General features: G+C 38.3%; 1 protein-coding gene and 1 long non-coding RNA gene across 2 annotated transcripts in view; both read right to left on the reverse strand.

Annotated features, from left to right (window-relative positions):
- Positions 1-4,218, reverse strand: part of tmem161b (transmembrane protein 161B) — a 48,592-nt gene extending 44,374 nt beyond the window's left edge. Inside the window, exon 1 of the mRNA XM_072388098.1 lies at positions 3,997-4,218. Coding sequence (XP_072244199.1) covers positions 3,997-3,999 — 3 coding nt within the window. The 5' untranslated portion in view covers positions 4,000-4,218. The remainder of the gene's footprint in view (positions 1-3,996) is intronic.
- A 17,595-nt stretch (positions 4,219-21,813) lies between these two features.
- LOC140309998 (uncharacterized) overlaps positions 21,814-25,053 on the reverse strand; it is a 34,441-nt gene continuing 31,201 nt past the window's right edge. The window contains exon 4 of the long non-coding RNA XR_011916413.1: positions 21,814-22,129. This is a non-coding gene — a long non-coding RNA (uncharacterized lncRNA). The remainder of the gene's footprint in view (positions 22,130-25,053) is intronic.

Here is a 25,053-nt window from a genome sequence, read left to right on the forward strand (position 1 = left end):
ACGTTTCTGTTCTTTAGACAGCCAGCTGTCAGAAACTTGCACTAAACTTAATTACTGCAATGACAAACAGCATATTGAATATTTAAAAAGAACAGCTATTTGAAAATACAAACCCACGGCTTTCTGCCAAAGTAAGGCTGAATAACAAGACCACATTTATCTTAATGAAAAATGCCACACAGACCTGTACACTAGACCTAGATTTTGGATTGGTCTTAGGGATCCCCAGCGTCACCCAGCATGAGGTAAGCTCCAAAAGCTCAAGTCAATACCTCTTCTGAAGTCACACAGGGGAAAGTGGGTGCCATTTATTTGGCAATTATACTCACTCAAATGTGACGCGTGACCAAACACAACCTCTCTGACTCAAGACATTTCTCCATCAGAGTGATGGTCATGCTATATAGGTCAAAAGCACACAGCCTTACTTTGGCAGACGCTGACCATTCCCTGTGGGGAACCGGCATGGATCTCAGGCCTGGGGGATATTGAGCCAGCATGGATTCCCTTATCTTGCCCAGTCCGCTTGACCCCCTCCACAAAACAACCAAATGAAATCTGCAGGGGGTGGGAAGAGGGAGCTACAGTGATAACGACCATCCATAAGTGTTCAAATGCCTCACTACTATTTTACTGATTAAACTAAATTTGTAACAGTGAAACCTGTATTGACCAGCAGTTTCCAAGTTTAATTCATCTTGACTAGCCTTGGGTTTATCTAATCCTCCATTAGCTGGATACTGCTCAACTGGTATTGGAAGTGTATAATTACAGCTTTTTAATATATATATTGCAGCTGAAGTTACATATTGGCCATTCTGTACATCAAATGGGCCCAATAATTAGACCGACCAGCACTAAACCACTGACAGCTAAAGCTAGTAACACTAATCATCTTGTTACAGAACAATGTTTTGCTGGGAAAACTTTCATCTTTCTGTAATTCACATGGGCTTTATTTTAACACTTGCCTACTACTTTAAACTTATTGTAAACCAGTCAAACCCCGTGTGCATAGGGCACCAGCACCCCCTTACAGTGGGATCCTTCTCCAGCAGGCCCCACAAAAACAGTTCAGGAATGGCTCGAAAAACACAACAAAGGATCTGAGGCGCTCACTGAACTTCCAAACTCCCCGAATACCAATCAGGTGATGGCATCTGAGGGGGGTATCCCAATCTACAAAGCTTCCATCCAACAACCCAAAAGGCCCAAAGTTCCAAATGTTCTGGAACCAGACTCTCCAAGAAACCCTCAGGATGACAGGCCAGAAAATCCACACAGTACAGGCCACAATGGTGGTCATAATGTTATGACTGACTGTGAACAGGTCCAGGGTTGATCTGGAGTTTGCATGTTCTCCCCATGCATACATGGGCTCTCTCTGGGTACTCTGGCCTCCTCCCACCGTCCAAAAACGTGCATGTTAGATTAATTGGTCACGCTAAATTGACCCTAAGAGTGAGTGTAAGTGCGCATGGTTGTTTGTCTCGTGCGTGTCCCTGTGATGGACTGGCGACCAACTCAGGGTGTATCCCGCCTCTCTCTCAATGACAGCTGCGATAGGTTTGAGTCCCCTTGCGATGTTGAGTTGGATTAAGAAAGTATTGAAAATGGATGGATAATTAGTGAACAGTAGTATTACACTTCAAGACATCCAGGAGGTTAGACTTTCTATGCTTTTTTGTATATAGCTTAAGGCTTTTTTCCTCCTTTTCCTGCCCCTAGTATTGCAATATATCATCCATGATAGTACTGCAATAACTTAGACATGCTCATATCTTACCTTTATTATGTGGCCTGCTTGAAAAAAATTAATAAATACAAAAGTGTACCAATGTGGCATTTATTGCCAAATGATTTATGCCATTTTCTAAAGTTACTTAATGTTGTACAATTTCCATTCTCCATTCCTGTAAAATTTCCTCCCATCTTGCTGTTAATCACTATTACTTGATAATGCTGAACTGGAATTTGGTCAAGTCAGTTCACTTTTAGGCACATTTGAAACATCAACAAGAAGACTAAAACATCTTAAAGCATGACTTGAAAAAAACAGAGACATAAATAAGGGGAAACTCTGTGAACTAACAAGGATGCAAACAAAAAAATCCTCACATGCAGCAGCCGCAATGTTGTCAGGCACGTCTTTGTGACAACAATCGCCAACACTACTTGAACTACATACAGAAGAAATCATGCAGTTCTACAATCTTGTCTCTTGCTAACAGATTTTACAAACTCAAACATACATCCATTTATAGAAATTGATCTTCTAGGTACTAGTGAAGAGGCTCACAGCAGAAATTTAAACCATCTGCAGATGAGGCAGAGCTGACTAATTCTTACAAAGAGAGAATTACAGCCGTTAAGGCAAGAGGAGGAAACGCTTGGACTGTTGTCTTTCATCTTTGTTAGCATCGATGGATAGAAATGATTGTAAATTTTGCAAGCGATGGAACTTTTGTTGGAGAAAACGAGTGGGTTTGATAGCATAGTTTACACTATCAGGGATTAAATGTAGATCGTTTGTTCATAACAAGCGATGTAAATTAAACGTCCAATGTGAACGCAGAGCATGCTGCATTTCACATCCATCCATTTCCTTCAAGATTTACAGCAGTAGCTTTCTACAAAATACTAGACATAATCCTCATCTAATAATGAAATAATCATCAGAGTTCCCAGTGCAAGCTTCTGAAATTATTAGAAGTTAAGGTTGTTGTGATCATGAAATCCTATTTGACAAAACACTGAAATATCATGTTGATGTGATGGAGAATGAATTGTCTATTTCTGTTCATTCAATGCCAACATTACCTTTGAATCAGCAATGTTATCAGCTTGAACACATTTTAAAATTTTTATCTATTCAGTTTTTTTTGTTTTGTTTTGTTTTTAAAGTGGAAAAATATAACAAATCAGATCCTCCAATTTACCAAAACCTTCTTTTGCATGTGGCCTAAAGCCAAATACAGGCCCATATCAATGGTGTGGTATGCTGTAGCTAAACTCTAAGCTATCTGAGTGTGTGATATCAATGTCAATGTTATGTTATGTTATGTTTATGCATTTCACAGACGCTTTTATCCAAAGCGACTTACAAATTAGGATATAACATTACAGCTAACATCAAAGCCAACAATAAGCTACGTAGCAGGAAACCACCCCTGTCACCTCTGACAGAGTCTGACTTGTGGTTTCCTTCTATGTAGCTTACTGTTAGCTTTGATGTTAGCTGTAATGTTAAATCATAATTTGTAAGTGATGGAAACAATTCCAACAATAACGATTATACAAACTGATCAGGCTAACCTCAGACAATTAGTAGCATGCCAAGGAATACTTTAAACCAAAGGAGCCTTTGCACTGAATAATCCTCACAGCTCACCTGAGGGCATCTTAAGTTCAAACTAAGCAGGTCATTTGAGAGCACACCTTGACTTTTTCCAAGTGTGTCGTGCTGTCACCTTAGTGGCAAACAAGTTTGGTTCACGCTGGTTAAAATAAATATTCTCAAGTTTATATCTTGGTAAAGGTAGAAACACTGTGAAATTACTTCCCTTGCATTAAAAACGACAATTTCTGTGCCAAGCAGTCAATGTTTAATTTAGGCTAATGCAAGCTAACAAGCATCACTAACGTTCTCTGATTATGAGCCGCCTTAAATATGCTACTGTAATACAAATCGACAGCACTCCAAGCTTATATATAACGCCAATGTTAACATAAAACGGCTTAGTGGTACCTATCGATAGGTAGCACGAATCAATGAAAGAAAAAAAAAACACCGGCTACCAACACCTGTCGTGGCTTACAAGCTAGGCTAACATTATCCTCTACTCACAATAACAATTAGGCTGTAAACATAAATGGGCCAATATAACATACATTGAATATCTAAATTAAACTAATCTCTCCAATTGATATTACACACCAACGAAGTATGAAAAATGAGTTAAACCATTCCGTTCATGTGATTGCTGTCATACTCACCATGTTGATGCAGTGCAGCTAAAACGGACTCTACCCCAACAACACAGAGCACCCCGACTCGGAGCGGCGAGGAGCACATAAGCCCTTCTTGCGATTGTTGTGCACAAAATAAAGAGGTTTCTTGCTAAAACTGTCACCACAGCCTTATAGAGATGTTTAACATCGTCAGAAAATCAATGGATTCAACCTCCGCTCCCAAGTATTTTCAACTGCAGTAGAGGTCACTCGAAAACTCTGGGTGAGAGGGTGTCCTCTGATATGCCTGTATGTAAAAGTGAGAACGATAGGGTGTAGTTATTCCACACTCCCCAAACTTCGAACAATTATATTTTTTTACGCTGTGTGTATAGATGTGTGATGAATTTTTATTTTATTTTATACAAGAGTTGCATATTTCTCTGTAATTTCATGTAGGAGTAGACAAGACGAACAAGAAGAAGCAGTAGGACCGCCTCAACCGGAAAAGGGTAAATAACCATCACTACACATGAGAGATCTATAGCTGTTACCTGGCAGCAGACAGTATAAGTAGTATCCGATTCCCCTAAAATACCAGCACATACAGAATTCGGTAGTTGTATGAATTTGTAGAACCGAGCAATACATGCTGTATTTGGCCTTAATTAGTGTGACAGGTAATTGTTAAAAATAGTTTCGTCACAGATTTTACAACGTTATAAACAGTGTAGCAAGCTGATAATGTGCCATTGGCTACAGCCAAGTGGGGGAAGTACCTGTCTAACTGAAAAATGTGTATTTATAATCCTATGTTTATCTAGCAGTCAGTTATTGTTTTGGTTTTATAGTAGACCGAAAAAAAACTTAAATGACATTTCTGTCAAGAGACAGTACTTTTCATTCTTAATTACTTTGATTTGAACTAAGCTTTTAAAAAGCAATATTTCTCATGTACTGTGAGTGTTTTTCTCCCCGTTTGTATGTGCTTTCTCCACAACTTAAGAGATTGTTTTGTGTTTCTTAAAGCTTATTGCAAATTTGTAGAGATGATCCCTTAAAAGGTCTCTAATGAGTTCAGTAAAAACTGCTTTTTGTGTTTTTTAATTTTTTTTTTTTTTTTTTACACAATCTATACATTTTGGATCTTCACACACTGCATTTATGTATTTATAGTTAGTGCGGGCTGTTATGACACTAATTGATTTTAATGTTGGCAACGTAAGCCATGTTCTGTTTAGAAAATGGCCTGGAGTATGGTCAAATGCAAAGATGAGTGCACACAGACCTAACCTATATATTTGTGGATGTGTGTTTGCCCTGGCAGTTTACATGTGGAATGGCATGTTCATCAATATGTGGGCACATAAGGGTCTGGTTGTATTTGCACATGCGCATATATTGCCTAAGCCCTCCTCTGTTATTGCAGGGATATCTACCCCACCCTCTTGATACACCGTGCTTGCCTCGACACACAGAGACACACAAAAATACACACTTGCAAACAGGCTCACTGTGCTCATTCTCACATTTCCCCATTAAGAAAAAATCAGCAATGTCTTAGGACCTTAGATTCGAATACATTTAATCTTAATTACTGTTTACTTATTCTGATGTCAGCAATTAAAACATCTCAGTTAACGCAATGTATTTCCCATAAGGGGAAAAAAAAGACATCAGAATCCATTAAATCTTTATTATTTTGACAGAAAGATGTAATTTCACAAAAGTGTCTCCAAAGAGAAAAATATGCTGTTTTATTTCAGAATCTGGGTTATTCCATACATTTCACACTGATTTCCTTTTCATTTATAATTGAAGGGAGTCTGACACTGTACAGTCTCCTCGTTGTGTTCCATCTCACACTCAGCACTATGACTGCTGCCGTTTGAACACTGCTCTCTTTAGCCTGCGTTTCTTTATTCTTTTATTATTCAGTGTTGTTTGTTCTTTTTTAGTCAGGCTTGTTATATTTAGATGAAACATAATAGCCAGGATCTTCAGTGTACTGTGAGAGTCTCACACACATTCCTCGTGTTTAATCCATACAACATCTCCTCTGTGCCCACTAGTTCTTTTGAGCTTCAGTACGCAAGCCTTAAAAATTTAAAGATGATGGGAATATTACAGTAAAAATCTCAGCAAAGTCAATCAAGTAGACTCATTGCTGAATGTCACAATTCATTTTTAATGGCCAGGCTTTTTGTGGATGAGTGCTGGTGAGCATTGTACATTGCTTCCTTCTTTTATTAATCAAATAACACTTTTGAAATGTGTGTCACTGATCTCAGCAGCATACCTCGAAGCAGAGGAGGAAATAGAACAAAAATCTATGTCACCTCCTCACCAGTAGGACTGAAAATGGTTTAGAATGTTATTCTCTTTGGTGCAGCGCCTCCTTCTTCATTCTCTCTAATCTGCAAGCATGCAAATTACAATGCAAATGCAAATGCTACTGAATAATGTATGTGTAGTGTGGAGTTCTCTTACAGAAACTGGCAGTTTTTTGCTTAAGTGGAGCAATGTGGTATTCACAGCACACATTTGGTTAACCACATATATATGCTATAGACATTTACTTTGTAAAATTAAGTTAAACAATTTAGGGAAAATTTAAAACAAATGACGACTTAACATCTAGACTCTTTATTATAAAAATCCTACAAGAAGGTTTTTTCCTCCCAAAAGTCAAATCAATCAACCGACATTTTTGTCGTACTGGTTAAACATTGGATTTAATTTTACATCCACAAGCCCAGTGCAGTTGATGTGTAATTTGGTTCATTCTGACCTGAGAGGAAACAACATTTTAACTGAAGTGTCAGTTATATGCAACATAAGTTAAATCATTTTTTTTTCACAACATTAATTTATTTCCATGTATGCTGCAGCTAATATTTAAACAACTCCTATATACGGTATGTAAATGTCAGTCCAAACCACTGTTGATATCAGATCCAATTCTCAGATATTACTGTGCCTTTGCATCCAACATAGTAACAAAGCCTGTCATAGTCCCAATTTAATATGTCAATACAATTTCTGTAAATGAAACTAAAGCATCTACAGAATAGCTTTGTTTTTACTGTTTGGGTAAAAGGCAGATATCAAAGTTAATGGCATTCATACACAGTTGAACACATACATTTTATTGTCCTATTAAGGGAGAAAAAGGCTGTTTTGAGACATGACAGTTTTCTGCTTTCTCCCTCGAAGGTTTTCCATTAGGAGTTGTAATTAAGCAGAGGTATTCATGAGTGAACATGCTCATTTAGCCTGCGTCCGGGTTTAGACAGCTTTAGAGGGATGGAAGACCAAATCCTGGTGGAACAAGGCGACGCATGCTATAGCCAACAAAAAATACATTGCAGACAGAATAATAACGACTCAAAAAGTTAGTAAGATTATGTTGTGTGAAGTATACAATTTTCCCTGTGCGAATAGTTTCTTCTGCAGTGTTTTACTTTGCTGAGACACTTTTTGTGACATAAGTAGATGTGTAATGAGTCTTTTCTCTTTTAAAAACTAAAGTGAGTTACTGGCCTAGATGATCGTGTTTAAGTTTGCATCTGCTTTTGTCCATTTGTGATATTCGTTAAGTGTTTACCTTTAAGCCTTTATCTGGCAGTATTGTGATTACTTGAGGTAAAAATGTAAATCTTGTGCAGGCTGAATGGACAGCTGAACTGATTTAGCATAATGTTTGAGTTAACACACAGACACCAAAGCTTTTTTTTTAACATGGAAAATGTTTGAAAAATTCTGAAATTTAATTTGCCACAGTAGGCTTTTACATAATGATGCCTTTCTGTGCTCATTTTAATATAAACGACGCGCTGACTCAGTATTAAAATCTCTGTGTAAACCGCCAGACGTTGGACCTGGCACTCAGATAGAAAAACTCAAAATTTGAAGTAACAAGAAGACAACATTTTGGATTTTGTGACCAGGATATTGATATTCCATTGTCCAATAATGCTAAGTTGCAAGTCTTTGTTGAAATATAATAATAAATATATTAATATCCATTTCAATTTGTCCATCTGGCACGTTTTATTTCCGCAGCTTTTTGTTTAAGTAATTCACTCTACATATGTCAGCAGAATTTCTAATTTTAGGATGAATTCTAATGTGCAATTTTCATTTCCCCCCCTTTTATGATTCACATAAAGAAATATGAGCAGCTGGCAATGCAACATAAGGTACAGCGGCATAATCTTGGCTTCACATGAATTTGCCTTACGGGCAGTGTGTCTACCGCTAAGGAGAGCTAATCAATTAATTGTCAGAGCATTTGGCAGGATGTCACTACTGCACATTTTAGTCCTGTAGTCGTTATATTGTACAATGTTTTTGTCTCCTCAAAAGCTCCATTGCCCACTGAACTCATGAGCGAAACACTGCACGGCACCAATGAGCAGCACAAAATATTAATGCAAATGTTTTCCCCCCTGTTCATATGAAGACTGATTTATATCAGAATTAGGGTGCAGTGTGTATGTGTGTGTGTGTGTGTGTGTGTACAGCAGCCGACACGCTGAGAAATAAAGATAGAGCTGCAGGGCGAGAGAGAGAGAGAGAGGGAAGCTCATTATAATCAGGCAATTATGCTGGCAGAATTAGAGGCGTCCTTATTTTCTCTTGTGGTAGTCTGAGAGTGGATACGGCTTTTTAACTCACTGCAGACTAATCCATGGATATCACTGACTATTCCGTGTTAATATGGAGAATCTGTATGTGGCAACAAGATCTGGCAGTGAAAGCCTGTAATTTGGGTTTTTGGAGACTCGTCAGATGTTAGATCCAAATTTGTATTGATTTTCGTTTTTTTTTTTTGTTGTTTTTTTCCCACTCCTGGTTGAGGTTATGGATCAGCGGCAAGTTTAGAGACGAAGGCAGTTGAACACGCCTACAACTCAGGACTATGGATGGGCACAACAGTGTCTTCCCAGCAGTGGTATATAATTATATCGCATGCTTTTTCAAGACTTGTCGTTCACTGTCATGTAGAATATTATACGTGCCGTATTACTGTTGATGTCGTTGATATCTGCAAAGCAAAGAGTGTATTACACAAAGTGTGTGGCTGTGAATTCTTTGTGTTTCATGCTAAAAATGGTAATGCATATTAAAAATTCATCTGAAGTTATATCCTCTTAAAGACATAAAAACAACAGTAAAATGTTTTGAAATGTATTTGGTGAAAATTACTTTCACTAATTATTTAGAAAAAAATTATAAAAAGAACTTTGAGAAAAAATCTTACTTTATACATTTTGTTGTGATAAATTCTTATGCAAATAAATGCACCTTTACAGTCACTGAGTCCAGATTTCAGACCTGTATAATCGTCCACCAGTGGCATGCTCACACTAAAGACTTTGACCCGAGGTCAAGGGGGCTTGACCAGAATTTGGCACTTGACCTCTAATACATGTCTTATCAACTCCCCTCTTAATGTGTATTGATTTCCCCTCCCATGAGACAGAGGGGTTGAAATTTAACAATTTCATATGAAATGAGATGTCACATTTTTCACATTGTAGTTTTCTTAGTGTGGGTTTGAACGCCCAAAGATGTGAAAAAAAAAAAATCCTCCATATTTTTTTTATTTGAATTTTTCAACTTTAAAAAATGTGATTTTGTACATTTGGCATTTTATCCTCAGACAGAAGATAAAAAGACAATTTTTAATGTCTGTATTTAGGGCACACAGATGCAATGCAGCAAATCCTTCACCCCCTTTCCACTTAGAAAAATGTGAAATTGCGCATGGAGGTTTCTCTGTGCACATATGTGTGTGTTGGTGTATGGTGGGGGTGAGATGAACAGGGAAATGACGACTTTTCCAAAGTTCTCAGGGAAGTGCGTATGTCTGGCAATGGAGGAGGCAGCTGATTTGGGATACAGTGTTAGCATAACAAAGGGCCTGAGCCTGTGAACTTGGGCCACCTTTTGACCCTGGTGCTGTGGGGATGAATAGTCTCTCGGCCTCCCCACAGAGCACCCCCACGGCTAGCCTGATCGTGGCAAAATTGTTAATCAGGGTAATTTAATATAGTTTTCAATATGCCTCATCTCTCATTGGGGAAAGATTCAGTGCATTCTTGTCTTACTGACAACAAAAAAGCACCCCTTCTTTTTCAAGCAGGCGAGATGAACAGCTGCAGGTCTCAAAGCTTTCTCAATTGAAATGTTCAGACATCAACCACATGAAGGCCTTAGCCCTGTGTTTCTGTGCCTTTGTAAGTTCACCCTGGAAGACTGCATGCATGCGCGGTTTTGCTTCCCCATCCTTTTCCAATACCTGGCTGGCAAAACAAGTACCACTTCAGAGCCTTTGTTTCCACCAAGTGTGATGCTGCATGCTTACTTGTCAAATGCTCAGGATATAAGGAAATGAAATGAGGCAGAGGTCTTTCCACACTAACATAGCAGACATTCTGTGGTACTTTACTTCTCTAACCTGAGATGGAGGGAGGTCACTGCAAGCAGTAACTCTGTCGTAGGACAGTTGACGTCAGTTCTCCTGGTGGCAGTGTCCACTAGCTGAGGTGAGTCATCAGACAATAGGTCCGTGTTTTAGGCATCATGAATACCCATCCACCCACTCATACGCTCTTACATGGACATACAAGGCCCAGGTCCTGACTCTACTGTCTATAAATACACACTGTAATCGTGAATGACTCAGACACTTCGTGGCTCTCTGTGGAGAAAGATAGACAAGGAGTCAATTGGAACAGTGGAAGGAAAGCATGCAAAACCCTAAATTGGTGTCTTAGTGTGTACATTAGATCAAACTTTCAGCTGGCACCTTGGCTAAAAATAGAGGGGGAAAGTTCCTATATTACTGGAAGATGTTTTAGGAAAAAAATCTCTTGAGAAGGAAACACTTGATATTTCACTTTTCTTTTTCATCCATTACCTGCTGTCTTGTCGAAGAAAGAAAAGTTGACATTGATGGTGTGAAGGCCAACAAAAGGTGTAATTGTAAATGAAAAAAGAATAAATAAATAATTTCTACAGAATTTGACTGATGACGTTGCTGTGCGTGATCTATTTGTGCCCTGTTGTCGCTAAAATAACCTTTTTAATGCTGCTAATTCTTTCTCTGTAACATCGTCTTTTCCCATACACAACAGTGATTTAATGACAGAGTGCAAACACGAATGTGCAAACATTAGTGAATTAGCATAACATTTAGCCACAAGCATGCCTAAAACAGACACTGAGGATTCTCAGGCCATGTTCCCATGTGGGCTTCTGAATAGAATGGTCCTGATATTGTATGGTCTGTCTAAAGCTGAATGTTAATTTATGCTGTGTGACTAGAAGATAATTCATGTTTAAATCACCAGCATTCAACCCCCAAATCCAAAACCAGACATGCGTCTGTGGGAGCAGAGGATCCTATATCAAACCTTGGAATTTTCACATTAACCACACCAAGGCAACATACTGAGGAACAGTCTTAGCCGCTGAATTAATTTAGCCTTTTTTAGAGCGATTTGCTGAGTCCCTTGTAAATAGATAAATATGAAATATAGATATATAGATGTAGTTTGTAATCTTTATATTTATACATATGTACAATCATCACTGCATCACTACTACTTTGCCTTTTTTTTTCAATAATGACAGCCACACAGTAAGTTTCTGCTACGTAGGCTACATGCCTGTGGTCCAAGTTTCAAAGTTAGGATGTCAGTGTTTATCGTGCTGCTAGTATGACAGATGATTTATCAACATGGAAACAAAGGTGATATGGGCCCCCAGGGGGACTGGGTCTAACTGGGGTCAAGACTGTGGAGCCTTGTCTAGACAGGCTGCTTTTGTGGTTGCAAGGTTTCAACCTCTCTATCACCCTTTCAAAAGGAGAACTTGACCCATGTCTAGATGCTGTGCGACTCACAGAGAGGGATATGGTAAGAATGAAATAACTCCTAAAACATTTGGTGTGAAATTGCATTTGGGCTTTTTTTTTAGGTATTTATCATTATTCATATGTTGCAATGTGATATCTGCAAAGAAAGCATTTGGATTTCAAAGCCTTTGAGTTTTGAGATATTTATTTATTTAATTTCTTTCACTGGTTGGAGTCTGTCGCTTCAGGTTTTTCTTGTAGGAATCACCTCTGAATTTAAGTATTAGGACATCTCTCCAAACAATACCTAAAACAGAAAATATCTATTCATAAGGAGATCAAATCAACCAGTCAGAGGACAAACACAAAGAAACACCACAGGAACACCAAAACTCCCATTAGATGCTAAATTCAAATCAATTCCTCCCACTTGCTTGGCTCCTGTCTTGGTGTATGTTGAGGGTGCAGGGTGCTGCTACAGGGCATGGTATAATTGAAAGGCTGAAGAAGAATGCTGCTTGTTTAAACCAACCAGCAGGCAACAAGGGCATGATAGAAAAACAAAGCCGGAGCCCCAGGAGTGGGTAACACGACAACACTAATGGTGGAGTGGAGAGGATCCCTGCCTCTGTTTTGTTTTTCTTGGTTTTTGTGACAACCAGCAGGTCTAAAATACTATATATTGCAGTTACAAAATTTAAACCTGAAGTATGCACAAAAAATATATAATCTCATCTTGAATTTGATGGCCACAGCATGTATTACAAAAGTTAGGACCGGACCGTGTTTACTACTTTGAAGTATCCCCTCTTCTTTAAACAACAGTCCGGAAATGTCTTGGAGCTGAGGAGACCAGTTGCTGGAATTTTGTCCCATTCATGTCCGATATAGGATTCTAGCTTCTCAATGGCCATGGGTTTTCCATTGCAGAATCACACTTGTTTTAGATATAGTGTCACCTGGAATGTGTCAGAAGAAATTCAAAACTGATTTTCATCCTTGTTCCTTGCACAGAGTTGTCACCAGATTCTATTAATCTTTTAATGAAATCTTGTGCTCATTATGGAATATCATATAGCTTTTGCAGTTCAGCATTGAGGAACATTATTGTCAAATTATTCCACAATTTATAGACAATTTGCAGATTGCTGGTTCTCTGTCTAACTATATTTCTGTGGATCTGCATTTCTATTGAGAGACTCTGCCTCGCTAAGGTGTTCTTTTTATACCCAGTCATGGTACTGAGCTACCACATATGAACCTAACTTGTTGAAATATGTTCCTCCTTTTGTTTCTTTTTAGTATAACTACTTTTCAAGCCTTTTGTTGCCCCTGTCCCAACTTCTTTGGAATGTGCTGCTGCCATCAAATTCAAAATGAACAAAATTTAATTTTATGAAATGTCTCACTTTCAGCATTTGGTATATTCAATGTTCTGTTGTGATTGAAATATTGCTTTATGATGTTTGCAAAATCATTGCATTCTATTTTTATTTATATTTTACACAACATCCCAACCTTTTATAAAAACTGGATAATATACATATATATATATATTTAAATATTTTTATATTAACGTTGATTCATACTTTGCAGCCCCAATTTACCATGAGATAAAATTGATTTTATATTTTCACCTTTCCTATAGTTTTCAGGCTGGCACAGATATACAGTGTATTGTATTGCCAAAAGTATTCACTCATCCATCTAAATAATCAAATTCAGGTGTTCCAATCACTTTTATGGCCAAAGGTGTATAAATTCAAGCACCTAGGTATGCAGACTGCTTCTATAAACATTTGTGAAAGAATGGGTCGCTCTCAGGAGCTCAATGAATTCCAGCGTGGTACTGTGATAGGAGGCCACCTGTGCTACAAGTCCAGTCGTGAAACTTCCTCGCTGCTAAATATTCCACAGTAAACTGTCAGTGGTGTTATAACAGTACAAGTGGAAGCCGTTGGGAACGACAGCAGCTCAGCCACGAAGTGGTAGGCCACGTAGAATGACAGAGCGGGGCCAGCGGATGCTGAAGCACATAGTGCGCCACTGGAATCTAGAGCAGTGGAAACGCGTTCTCTGGAGTGAGGAATCACGCTTCTTCATCTGCCAATCTGATGGACGAGTCTGGGTTTGGCAGTTGTCAGGAGAACCCTCCTTGTCTGACTGCATTGTGCCAAGTGTAAAGTTTGGTGGAGGGGGGATCATGGTGTTGGGTTGTTTTTCAGGAGCTGGGCTTGACCCCTTAGTTCCAGTGAAAGGAACTCTGAATGCTTCAGCATACCAACAGATTTTGGACAAATTTCTGAAAACAGTTTGGGGATGGCCCCTTCCTGTTCCAACATGACTGTGCACCAGTGCACAAAGCAAGGTCCATAAAGACATGGATGAGCGAGTTTGGTATAGAAGAACTTGACTGGCCTGCACAGAGTCCTGACCTCAACTCGATAGAACACCTTTGGGATGAATTAGAGTGGAGACTGTGAGCCAGGCCTTCTGGTCCAACATCAGTGTCTGAGCTCACAAATGCGCTTCTGGAAGAATGGTCACAAATTCCCATAAACACATTCCTAAATGTTTTGGAAAGCTTGCCGAGAAGAGTTGAAGGTGTTATAGCTACAAAGGGTGGGCTGACGTCATATTAAACCCAATGGATTAAGAATGGGATGTCACTTAAGTTCATATGCGTGAAAAGATGAGCAAATACTTTTGGCAATATAGTGTATGACACATCCAGAATGAGCACATGTGGTTTAATTTGGCTCTGCACATGCAACAGAATCTCTTCATTTTCTCAGTCCTATCTATGCATGATAATACTGTAAATGCCCATAAGTGATAAGAAAATGCACATTCATAAAGAGTATAAATAAGCTATTATATCTAAGCATTTTTGAAAATCTCAGATGAGATCCTTTCATTTCACATCTCTGTTGCCCCCCCGCCCCCTCTTCCTATGGATTGGAGTTTGGCAGGAGCTATATCTCTATGGTATAAGCTCCAGCAGCTGTGAATTCAAAGAAAATCAGCAAGCATGTCTGTCTCTTATTGACCCACTTAAGAAATCCCCACCAACCACTGGCACGACGGCAGCTCATTTTAGCCAGCAATAAATATCAATGTTACCTATCAATAAACCCATCAGAGAGGAGGGTAAAAATAGTTGGGAGGAAAAGGGTTAGATTGATCAGGGGGAAGATGTGAGGAATGAGAGAGGACAGGGGAGGGAGACTGGAGGGAGAAGAAAGAGGGCGAAGAAGAAAGTGAAGGCTGCTGCTCTGTTTCGGCCCTGTGGTCTCGCACCTCCTGGGATAGCTGAACATTCTGTCAACATTCTACACTTCAAAATCAATCATTCTCAACTGGACAAAAAGAGAAAGACACGCGTGTGCATGCTCACATACACAACAATCACACAACATGATACACTCTATGTCCTCTGTCCTTGTCCAGCTTCAACAAGGGAGCCTCAGCATGTCGAGGCAGTGTGTGATAGCAGCCCGTTGTGATGAGATCTGATCATAATGGAACTAGAGGGTAGCGCATCAGACCTCAGACATTTCCTAAATATAGAACGCAACAATTAAATACTCCTGGGCAACATTTTTTTTTTTCACGTTTTAGTTAGATGCAGAGAGCACTCACAATGCTGCGTTCCTTGATGGCGTCTTGCACTTCTTCCTTTTCCGGTTATAGCGGTGCAAATTCTACGCTGATCTACACAAACAGTATCAAATAACTTCCAGGTCAAATTCAAACCTCTAAATGCATTTTCTATATCATTATTGTCGATAAAGAAATTCTTAACTTCATCTGACCTGTGGTAGCCGGCTCTGTAAGAAAAAGTGTATCAGGTATGTTAGTCACATTTTTAAAGTGCAGTTCCACATAGAAAAGCACTGAAATTGTGAGATGGTTACCTTTTAATTGCCTCCCCGACTGTATAGGGAAGCAATCATGTGATTTTATGCAAACCATTTTTTGATATCCAAGCCTAACCATGTGTTTCTTAACCCCCTGAAACATGCTGCATAAGTTGATGAATATAATGGACAATACGGACAATTCCCTAAATAGCGCAGTATTCAAACAACAGAGTCTGCTCAGTAAGAGACTTCTTTATTAAAAGGAAAATAAAAGGAAAAAATGCTGCAACATAATAATTTCACTTCATTCAGTTTATGTCTACTCCTAACCGACTACAACCGACAGCAAAGTAGAAAAGTGAAAAGTTGTTGGACTGTATTGAGTTAGATGGACCTTAACTACCACATTTAGTTTATAAAAAGTAAATGCATTACAAATTGTAAAAGATATAGTTGGTATGTTATGTTTTTGAAGCCTTGGAGATGTCCTATTTTTACATTTTTTGAGCATGCATGACAGTTTCATGTGATGCAAAAACATAGGCTTTTTAGGATTTTTAAAAAGGCAGATGAATACACTTAACAATTTTGGAGCTGAGGAAGTGCAGTAATCGAGGAGTTTTTCATCCTTAATTGTGAAATGTTGCCTGCTAATGTATATCAGACAGAACATATCTGGAATCATTGATCTACAGCAGTTCACCCAGCCGAGAAGCAAAGTCATTAGATGCTGAAATTTGTAAGCTGAGCCATCAGGTGAACATAGATAAATGTCAGTGCCACGTCCAATGCCAATATTTGTTTGACTATGAATACTTACAACACCGGATAATTGCTAATGTCCACTTAAGTGACCAAAATTTAATATTTGTCCAAATCCTTTTTGATGTTAAACCAATTTTGTTGAGTACAAACAAAATGGTCAAACGGTTTATCAGTGATTTTTATTTTGACAGCATCATTATGTTTCTTTAATATATTTTACAGCTCTGGATTTCAGTAGTGACCTTAAATGAGCTGCTCTTTAAAATCCACACTACCCCCTTTGCTGCATTTTATAGTACTGACACACTGTGCAGCTGGCATCAATATGGTTTCCAAATCTTCTGAGAGAATAAGCAGAGAATTAAACACACACATACATATACACAAACGCACACATTTCAGTAAGGCCTCATTTTTCTCACTGTGAAGTTTCCAGACTTCCAGTTCTGTATCTTGTCGTCTATTGGGATCATGTGGTAGAGTGTACTAGTGAACCTCCTCCCAAACAAAATGAGATAACACAAAGTCCTGCTATCTGTAGATAAAAGTGAAATACTGCGCCGTCTTATGGAAAAAAAGGAAGAAGCTAAAAAAAAAAAAAGAGTTCTATCACATAATGGATTTTAGAGTTTTGTTGTTTACTTTTCCTTGCCAGCTGTTCAAGGTCATATTCATGGTCCAACAAAAGAATCAAAAGGTGAAAACTGAATGTGACAAGAACATGAGTGTAGCAAGTGTGTATTTATAAGTATAAGTTATTTTGCATTTTATTAAGCCTATCCATCCATCCGTCCGTCCATTTTCTATACCCGCTTAATCCAATTCAGTGTCACAGGGGGGCCGAAGCCTATCCCAGCTGTCATTGGGCGAGATGTGGGGTACAACCTGGACAGGTTGCCAGTCCATCACAGAGCATGTTATTAAGCTTTTGATATAAATTAAACAAGCAAGTTCACAAAAGTAAAAAAAAATGCTTGTTTTTCTGAAAAACAAAAAATCAGTTTATGTTCACTGAGAAAGTCTGAGGTCAAAAACAGTCAGAATTTTCTGCTTTGTTGACCTGCAATGGTTGACAAACCCTTTGACCCCTTCAAAAACATGTGTTGTGCATGCATTTTTCTTGGAACAAGATAATGTCATTTGAAAGTCATCCCTTATAGTAAATGTTGTGTTCTGAATCCTGCAATCATATTGTTATAACAGACATCAGGCTCATTATACAATCTCACACCAAGAAATCACAGACAACTTGCAAAATAGTTTGGGCTCTGATTAATAATCAAGCAAATCTAGTAGACAGCCAAATTTAGTTGGATTACCATCATTGTATTCATAAACAATCATGTGGGTTTGACCTACATTTTGAAAAAACAAAGAAAAAGAAAAATCGCTGTGTTTTAGCAATGCGTCACATGGTGAAGGCATGTAATGTATTGAGATTACATGCTGGAACCATGACCATAATTCTGACAGAAAGCTAGTGGCCTTGTCATGGTAGACAAAATTCTCAGGTCGAGGGGCATGGTCGACATATGGAATCCCTGGCTCAAATGAGGAACTACAAAGACCCAAAAAGAAGAATAAATAAATAAACAGTGTTTTGGGGGCTGAAGGGGATGTGTGAGGGAAGAGCAAATGCAAGGCTTCAACCAATAGTCCTCAGGTTTGAATCCTAAGTGGAAACATTCTATCACCTCCCAAACCTTTAGTGTATTTTTCGGCACTTGCTACTTTCCAGTTCAGTCATTGCTTGGTTGATATTGAAAACCAAAGATCAGTCGAGTAGCCAGGAGAATGCATGACCACATTACATTTTCAGGCAACCACAAGTACAGTATATTGCCAAATGTATTCACTCACCCATCCAAATAATTCAATCACTTCCATGGGCACAGGTGTATAAATGCAAGCACCTAGGCATGCAGACTGCTTCTACAAACATTTGTGAAAGAATGGGTCGCTCTCAGGAGCTCAGTGAATTCCAGTGTGGTACCGTGATAGGATGCCACCTGTGCAACAAGTCCAGTCGTGACATTTCCTTGCAGCTAAATATTCTACAGTCAACTGTCAGTGGTATTATAATGATTATTTATAACAAGAACAGTGCATAGAGAGCTTCAAGGAATGGGTTTCCATTAAACCCTATGGATTAAGAATGGGATGTCACTTAAGTTCATATGCGTGTAAAGGCAGATGAGCAAATACTTTTGGCAATATAGTATATGTACAAAATATACCTTTTCTTATGTAGCTATCTTACCTTTTGTTTTTTGTGTTTTTTTTTATTTATTTTCTGACACATCGGTCTGCGTCATAAACAAAGAAGCAACAAAAAAGCTGTTATCAGGGGAGACACATGGGGTAGTAGAGGCTCCAAAACATCCCACTTTCACCTGAGGCAGAAATGATGCTAAATGTCATTGCAAAAGTCAATACAGTGGCCTAACCATTCATACGAGTTGCTTGAGGTACATTGGACTCGCTGCAGTCTTTATCCTAAACAGTAAATGTTGCTATGGAGAATATGGCCCGACTATGCTCCTGGGGTCTTTAGGTAGGTTACTTACTGAATGAAATGTTCCTGAAGTGTCAGAGTAGCAGCCATTATAAGAACTGTTCTGTTCACAATTGAGCCCTTTTCTTTAATTTTTAGTATGCAAAGCTGTATAATGAAGTGATATTCTATATAATAGCTTAATGTATCGATGGAATATTGCTTCTCTGTAACAACATGATATTATTGCACTCGATGAAGTATCTAAAGGACTTTTAAATAAATGCATTGGATTCTTGCTCCAGCTCTATCATCTTTTTCTGAGTTCTGAAGATTGTATTCTACTGTATTTCCTTAACACAGTGATGTTTTTCAACAAGCTCAAGGAGAAGAGCTTAAGAAAAGACCATAAAAGGTTAGTTTTTTACCCCAGAGGTAGAGGGAGTTGTATTGGAAGTACATTACTCATATACAAATGTATCTGCTTTACTTTTTAGAGCTATTCAACATTTTTGTAACGTCTGCAGTAATTGTGCCTTCTTGGGTTTTAATGGGTTGTGCAGATGCCCACAGAGATGGACCTGCTCTTATACTTTTTCCCTGCAGCTCTTTCAGCTTTTCACAAGCAGCCCTCACACAGCATGTGACAGGTTATTAAAGTGGGAAGTGTACAACTAGCCAAATTGACACCAAAGAACTTTACATGAAAAGAATTGTGACATCATATTTGGCACACACCACTGTTTGTGAGGCTGAGAATGGCAAGCAAAAACTCAGCTTTAAGAACCAGATTTTGACTCGATTGGTATGCTAAATTTTTCTCTTGTGTAATCTTGGAAATCAGTTTCTCTCAGTGGTAAGTCCTTTCACTGGTGTTTTTTCACCTCTTTCATTATTTTGTTAAGTCAATTATTTTATTACATTTCTTTGACAATATATGCACAACAAAGCCAGTTAGTCAGATTTGAATAATCAAAAATGTTAAGTTTTTGAATATTAAAAACCTGGCTTGCATTTAGAAAAAAATATGGATTGGATTAGAATTAAAAACATGTTTTGGCTCACCTAACCAGCATGTTTCAAATCAACTATCACTATGTCACATGGTGGCAGAGACACTTTGTCTGAGGAATGTACAATATGATATTTGATTGTGGTTTCCATAAATGTCAAATCGCTACATAATTTATGCAAGACTGGGCTGCCAAAAATACATGGATTTAGTTTGATGTAACCTGGAAAATGAAAAAATCTAAATCGACTAATGGAATACATTCTGTCCTGCACTGCATATTCTTATGCTTGCCTTACATGTCAAGTTGAAAAGAAGTGATACAACATAGGTGCATGTTTTGGCAATATGGCTGTTTATGGCATAACATTGGCTGCACATCATTAGTCCCTTTGCTTGTTAGAGTTAATTTCTGCATTGCCGCATTTTGTTGGTATGATCTCTTTTGTGCCTTTGATGGTTTTATCTTGATTGATGTGACTAATGGTGAATTGAACCTGATAAACCTCTTATTACATGGTACAGTTAACTTTAATGGTATACTTTTTAGGTATGCAGCAGTTAGTGTGACAACACAGAACTAGATTTCATCAATTTCAAGGGGAGACAAATGTAAGCTATTTTGACACTCAGGAGACCCTTTTTGTTGGTATTTCTTTCGTCTTCACCTGTAGATGCAACACTGCTGGCTCAAGGGCATCCTTTGTCTCATCACAAAAGGCCTTAGCAGTTGTTAAAAACATCACTGGACACTACTGGAATAGACACCATCTCACCTGTCACAGTACAACAATCCCATCCGCATTGTGCTGCAAACATGAAGTGTAAAAATGTACACAGACACAGCCTTCAGCTTGTATTTATGTCCCATATGACCACTGATGTGTGTGTGTGTGTGTATTTATCTGTCTGTGAGGGGATAGGTGGAGGCCATCTTTCATTTCTTGCTCTGATCAGGTATTCTACATGATATGATATGATGATACAGGCCCAATTAAGGGCTGGGGATGTGTGAAAAATGTGATGACAGGACAAGTGGAAGACTAGACTGTGATCTGACATCTGAGAGGGAAAGAAATACAAGGTAGGGAGAGGACGAAAGAGTGAGGGGGAAGAAAAAGAATGGGTAAGGGTTGGGGGTTGAGAGCAGGGGATAGACAGTTGTAGGGAAGAAGAGTGATGCTGTTAGAGGAAATGAAGATGGGCTAAGTGTGAGAAATATAGTAGGAATGAATAAGTGGGGAGTGACGGTGGAGGTGTGGGGTGGGGGGATTGATATGATTAGGAAGGAAAAGAGAAAATGGATGAGCACAAAAAGAGAGGAGAAAAAATGAGTAATAAAATATGGAAAGCAGACAAAAATTGGACTGTTTCCCATAAGAAACAATATGTGGGGTTATGATTCTCATTTTTATCCTCCCTGTTATATGTGAATTGAGTAAACTTTTACATTGAACTTGTACTTTCTTTGTTCTGAAATGTTCTAATAATAGAAATATTGCACATTGAATTGTTGCATATACACTTACGTTTCCTCTAACTGACATCAGTACACCAAAATGCTGTACATGGTAGAATGGAACAGATTTGAAATAAGATAGCTTTTGGTGCTGTCTGAAATTTGTTTCCTCAAATTTCATCTCTGGATAAACTACAAATGTGTCTGGGGTATGATTTTGATTGGGACACATGGTGCTTTGATCACACTGCCAGCTTTTATCAGCCTGCATGCTCTTTTCGCAGCCAAATAGGACCCAATTATGTCAAGCACACCGTTTTTCACCTGGAGTGCCACAAAGCTGCACAGAAACAAGGAAATAACTCACACTTTAAACATCACTTAAACAATAGAAGGTCTTTATTTAGCCATCAAAAAATATATTAAACTAAATCCTTAACAAGAAATACATTTTTAATGTGTGTAATATTTTCAAGTTATTTTGGGAAGTGTTTCTTCCTTTAAATGAATAAACACATTGCTACTTATTTGAGACAGTCAAGTCACAAATGGCTTACAATTTTCAGAGGAGACTTGAATGTTTGTCAGTTTGGTCAACAATTTAATAGAAATAAGAAACACAGAAATGAAGTTGTAAAGAGTATCATTGAAGATCTTGAAACTTCTGTCTTGCCAAATATTCAGGCTCCCGTCATCATCATCAGAGAGACGGATTAACCTAAAAAAGAGAAACATGAAAGTAATTTATTCCTAAAAGCTCATTAAATCATTCAACCTGTATCACATTTTATTATAACACTGATTTTTTACATTTTCATGGGAAAGAATGGGAACCTGAAGGGAAACAGCAAACATCTACAGATGCATATGAATATTCACAGCTAGATGGAGCAAGAGTTAGTTGCACTTTATTCTGAAAAAACATGCAACTTCGAGCATGAGGGAAGGCACTTGTTGAAGAATTTCATCACATCCCAGAGCATGAGTCTTGAATAAAAGGAGCACAGGTAAGCTATGAGTTCCCCGTGTACTTGAAGGCGACAAAGGCCTCAGCAATATCCTCTGACATCAGTCCCCCTCATATCACACTGCACTTTCCTCCCATTGTCCCCGCTGCACTTCTCACATGTATTGTCTTACATGATATTCTTAGAACTTGATAAGACACCCTGCAAAGGTTTTTGTAGGTTTTTGACACAAGCCTGGGAGTGTCTCAGGGTTACAGCTGCTTATTATTCTCTCATTGAGGAGACTGGAAGACTGTAGGGTCTGGGGAACGCCTTATCGGATCCCCTGTACACTTAGTCAAACCTGAGTTACCTGTACTCCTAGCCCTTCATCCATTACTCCTGGTGTACTTGACACTCCTTTCCTCCAAAAAGACATTATGATATTACATTTCTCTGTAACTATAGCACTTGTTGACATGCACAGGAGATGTTCTGGAGCCCAATGTGAATGTATAGGCTACACAGAACAGCTGGGGTCATTTGAGACTGGATGGCTGGCCGACTGCGTCAGGTAAATCTTCACTAGGTGGTGTCATTGTCGGCATGAGACAGCTAAAACAGAGCAGCGTGTCACATTAGGATCCAATAAATTTGAATAGTGGTGTACTCTACATGTGTTTTGTATTTTATCTTCTCAGACACATGTTTTAAAAGTGGATTTTTAACACATTCCGAGTGAAAAAATAGACTTTCCCTGTTAATGTTAAGCCAATAGCTTCCCTGTTTTTTCAGGGACTTCAGAATATATACTGTAAAAGTACTGCTTTGTCCTGGCTGTCTCCATCAACAAATTTTTCTGATGTTTGGCTGACAGTACAGAACAGAGCTTGGTTGGCAGGGGGTCCCTGGGCCATCACCAGCCAAATGCAACCCAACTCAAAAAGATGAAGGGAGGTGGATTTAGACAATTCAAGCACACCACCTTGTCTACTTACAGCACCTCAAGGGCACACGCTGCTTTCCAGTGTATGACAACTGATTGCAATATAACCTACATGTGTCTCCCTATACATTCTCCTTATCTGCTCCACTGACACTGCAAATTAATTCCTGTGTAAAGATGATGTCCACAGCCTGAGAAACGTTTAGGTTTTTCCTGGGACAAAAAAATGTGACAGTAAAAGAAAAAATACAGTAAGATACATGAAAAAAAATCTGTGAAAACAAAGAAGCAACACAGTGCATAATCTCTGCTTTTACATTGCTACTCTGGGAAAATGTGAAATCGTTTAGCTTTTACACTTAACCTGTAAGAACATACCTTGGCATAAAAAAGACAAGTCCTCCCATCCCTTTGACCTGACGGATGGCTTGTTCATACTTTTACATACCACCCACAGTGGTATCCTCTAATTTAGAGAACTACAGGCAGAAGAGGGTATTGCACTTCTCTGAACTATTTTCTGATTGTAAAAGATGTTTGTTAATCCCTCAAATACAAATCAAATGAATGTTACTACCTCAGACCAAATATTATTCTTAAGGGTTTCAAGTTATCTTAAGGAGGTAGGAAGTATGGACACATGGTGCCATTAGGTTTAGCACTTTCAACCATGGAGAGTCTCAACCGAGGTTAATATATGACAAACGTTTTCTTACTTCTGGGTTACATTCAAGCTGCAACATGGCAACATTTGTTTCAAAACACTTCTGTCCCTTCCTGATTGTGTTGAGGCAACATTACCATTTTGTTAAGTTTAGAAAATAAAAATACCTTGACTAGTCATATTTAAGGATAAAATACATTTGTTTTTACAATGTCCCCTCATGGATGCTGTTTGGCTGGTTATTGTGGTTACAAGAAAATAGAATAGAATAGAATAGAATAGAATTGAATAGATTAGAATAGAATAGAATGCCTTTTAGTGTCACTATACACAGTACAATGAGATTGAAAGCAACTCCTCATTCAGTGCAAACCTATAGGCAAAAAAATATATATATATCAACATCATAGTGCAAAGATATGCAAATGTAAATGTAAATGTACTTTATTTTTACAGCCCTTTACAACAATCCTTGCAGTGTACCAAAGTGCTTTACAGCAGATAATAGATAAGGAGAAGAATAAGTAAAAACAATTAAAAACAATAAAAGAACAGTAAAAGCAATAAAATGTTATGTTGCACATAAAATATATGTGCAGCATAAAAACTGCTAGTGCAGAGAAATATGCAGTTTGTATTTCGGTATGTGTGTTTATGTGGGTATGTTTTACACCTAAACATCTTACCTTTCTGGTTGTTTTTAGGACATAACACAACTTGTTTATGGTTAGAAATAACCCAAAACTCTGTGCGTTACAATATACTGTATATTCACAAACAAGGATTGAATACATTATTTCTATGCTATAGTTGCCTTCACAATTGCCATTTTACACTTCACATGCAGCTGCTCTCAGGACCACAAGGGTTTGTGCATTTTTTGAATACATTAATAGTCACATCTACCGATATGAACAGAACATTTATATGAACATTTTGGGGAGGAGAACAGCCGCATTTTTTTTCAATAGCTCTGATGATCCAAAACAATGTCTGTATGTAGAGGAGGGGCAAGGAATTCCGGAAATTGTACAGCAATCACCAGATTGACCTAGTTTATTTAAACCAAATGGTGGTTATTGGCG

Source organism: Leuresthes tenuis, unplaced genomic scaffold (assembly GCF_036924035.1).
Source record: "Leuresthes tenuis unplaced genomic scaffold, fLeuTen1.0.hap1 SCAF_6, whole genome shotgun sequence".
Lineage (NCBI taxonomy): Eukaryota > Metazoa > Chordata > Actinopteri > Atheriniformes > Atherinopsidae > Leuresthes > Leuresthes tenuis.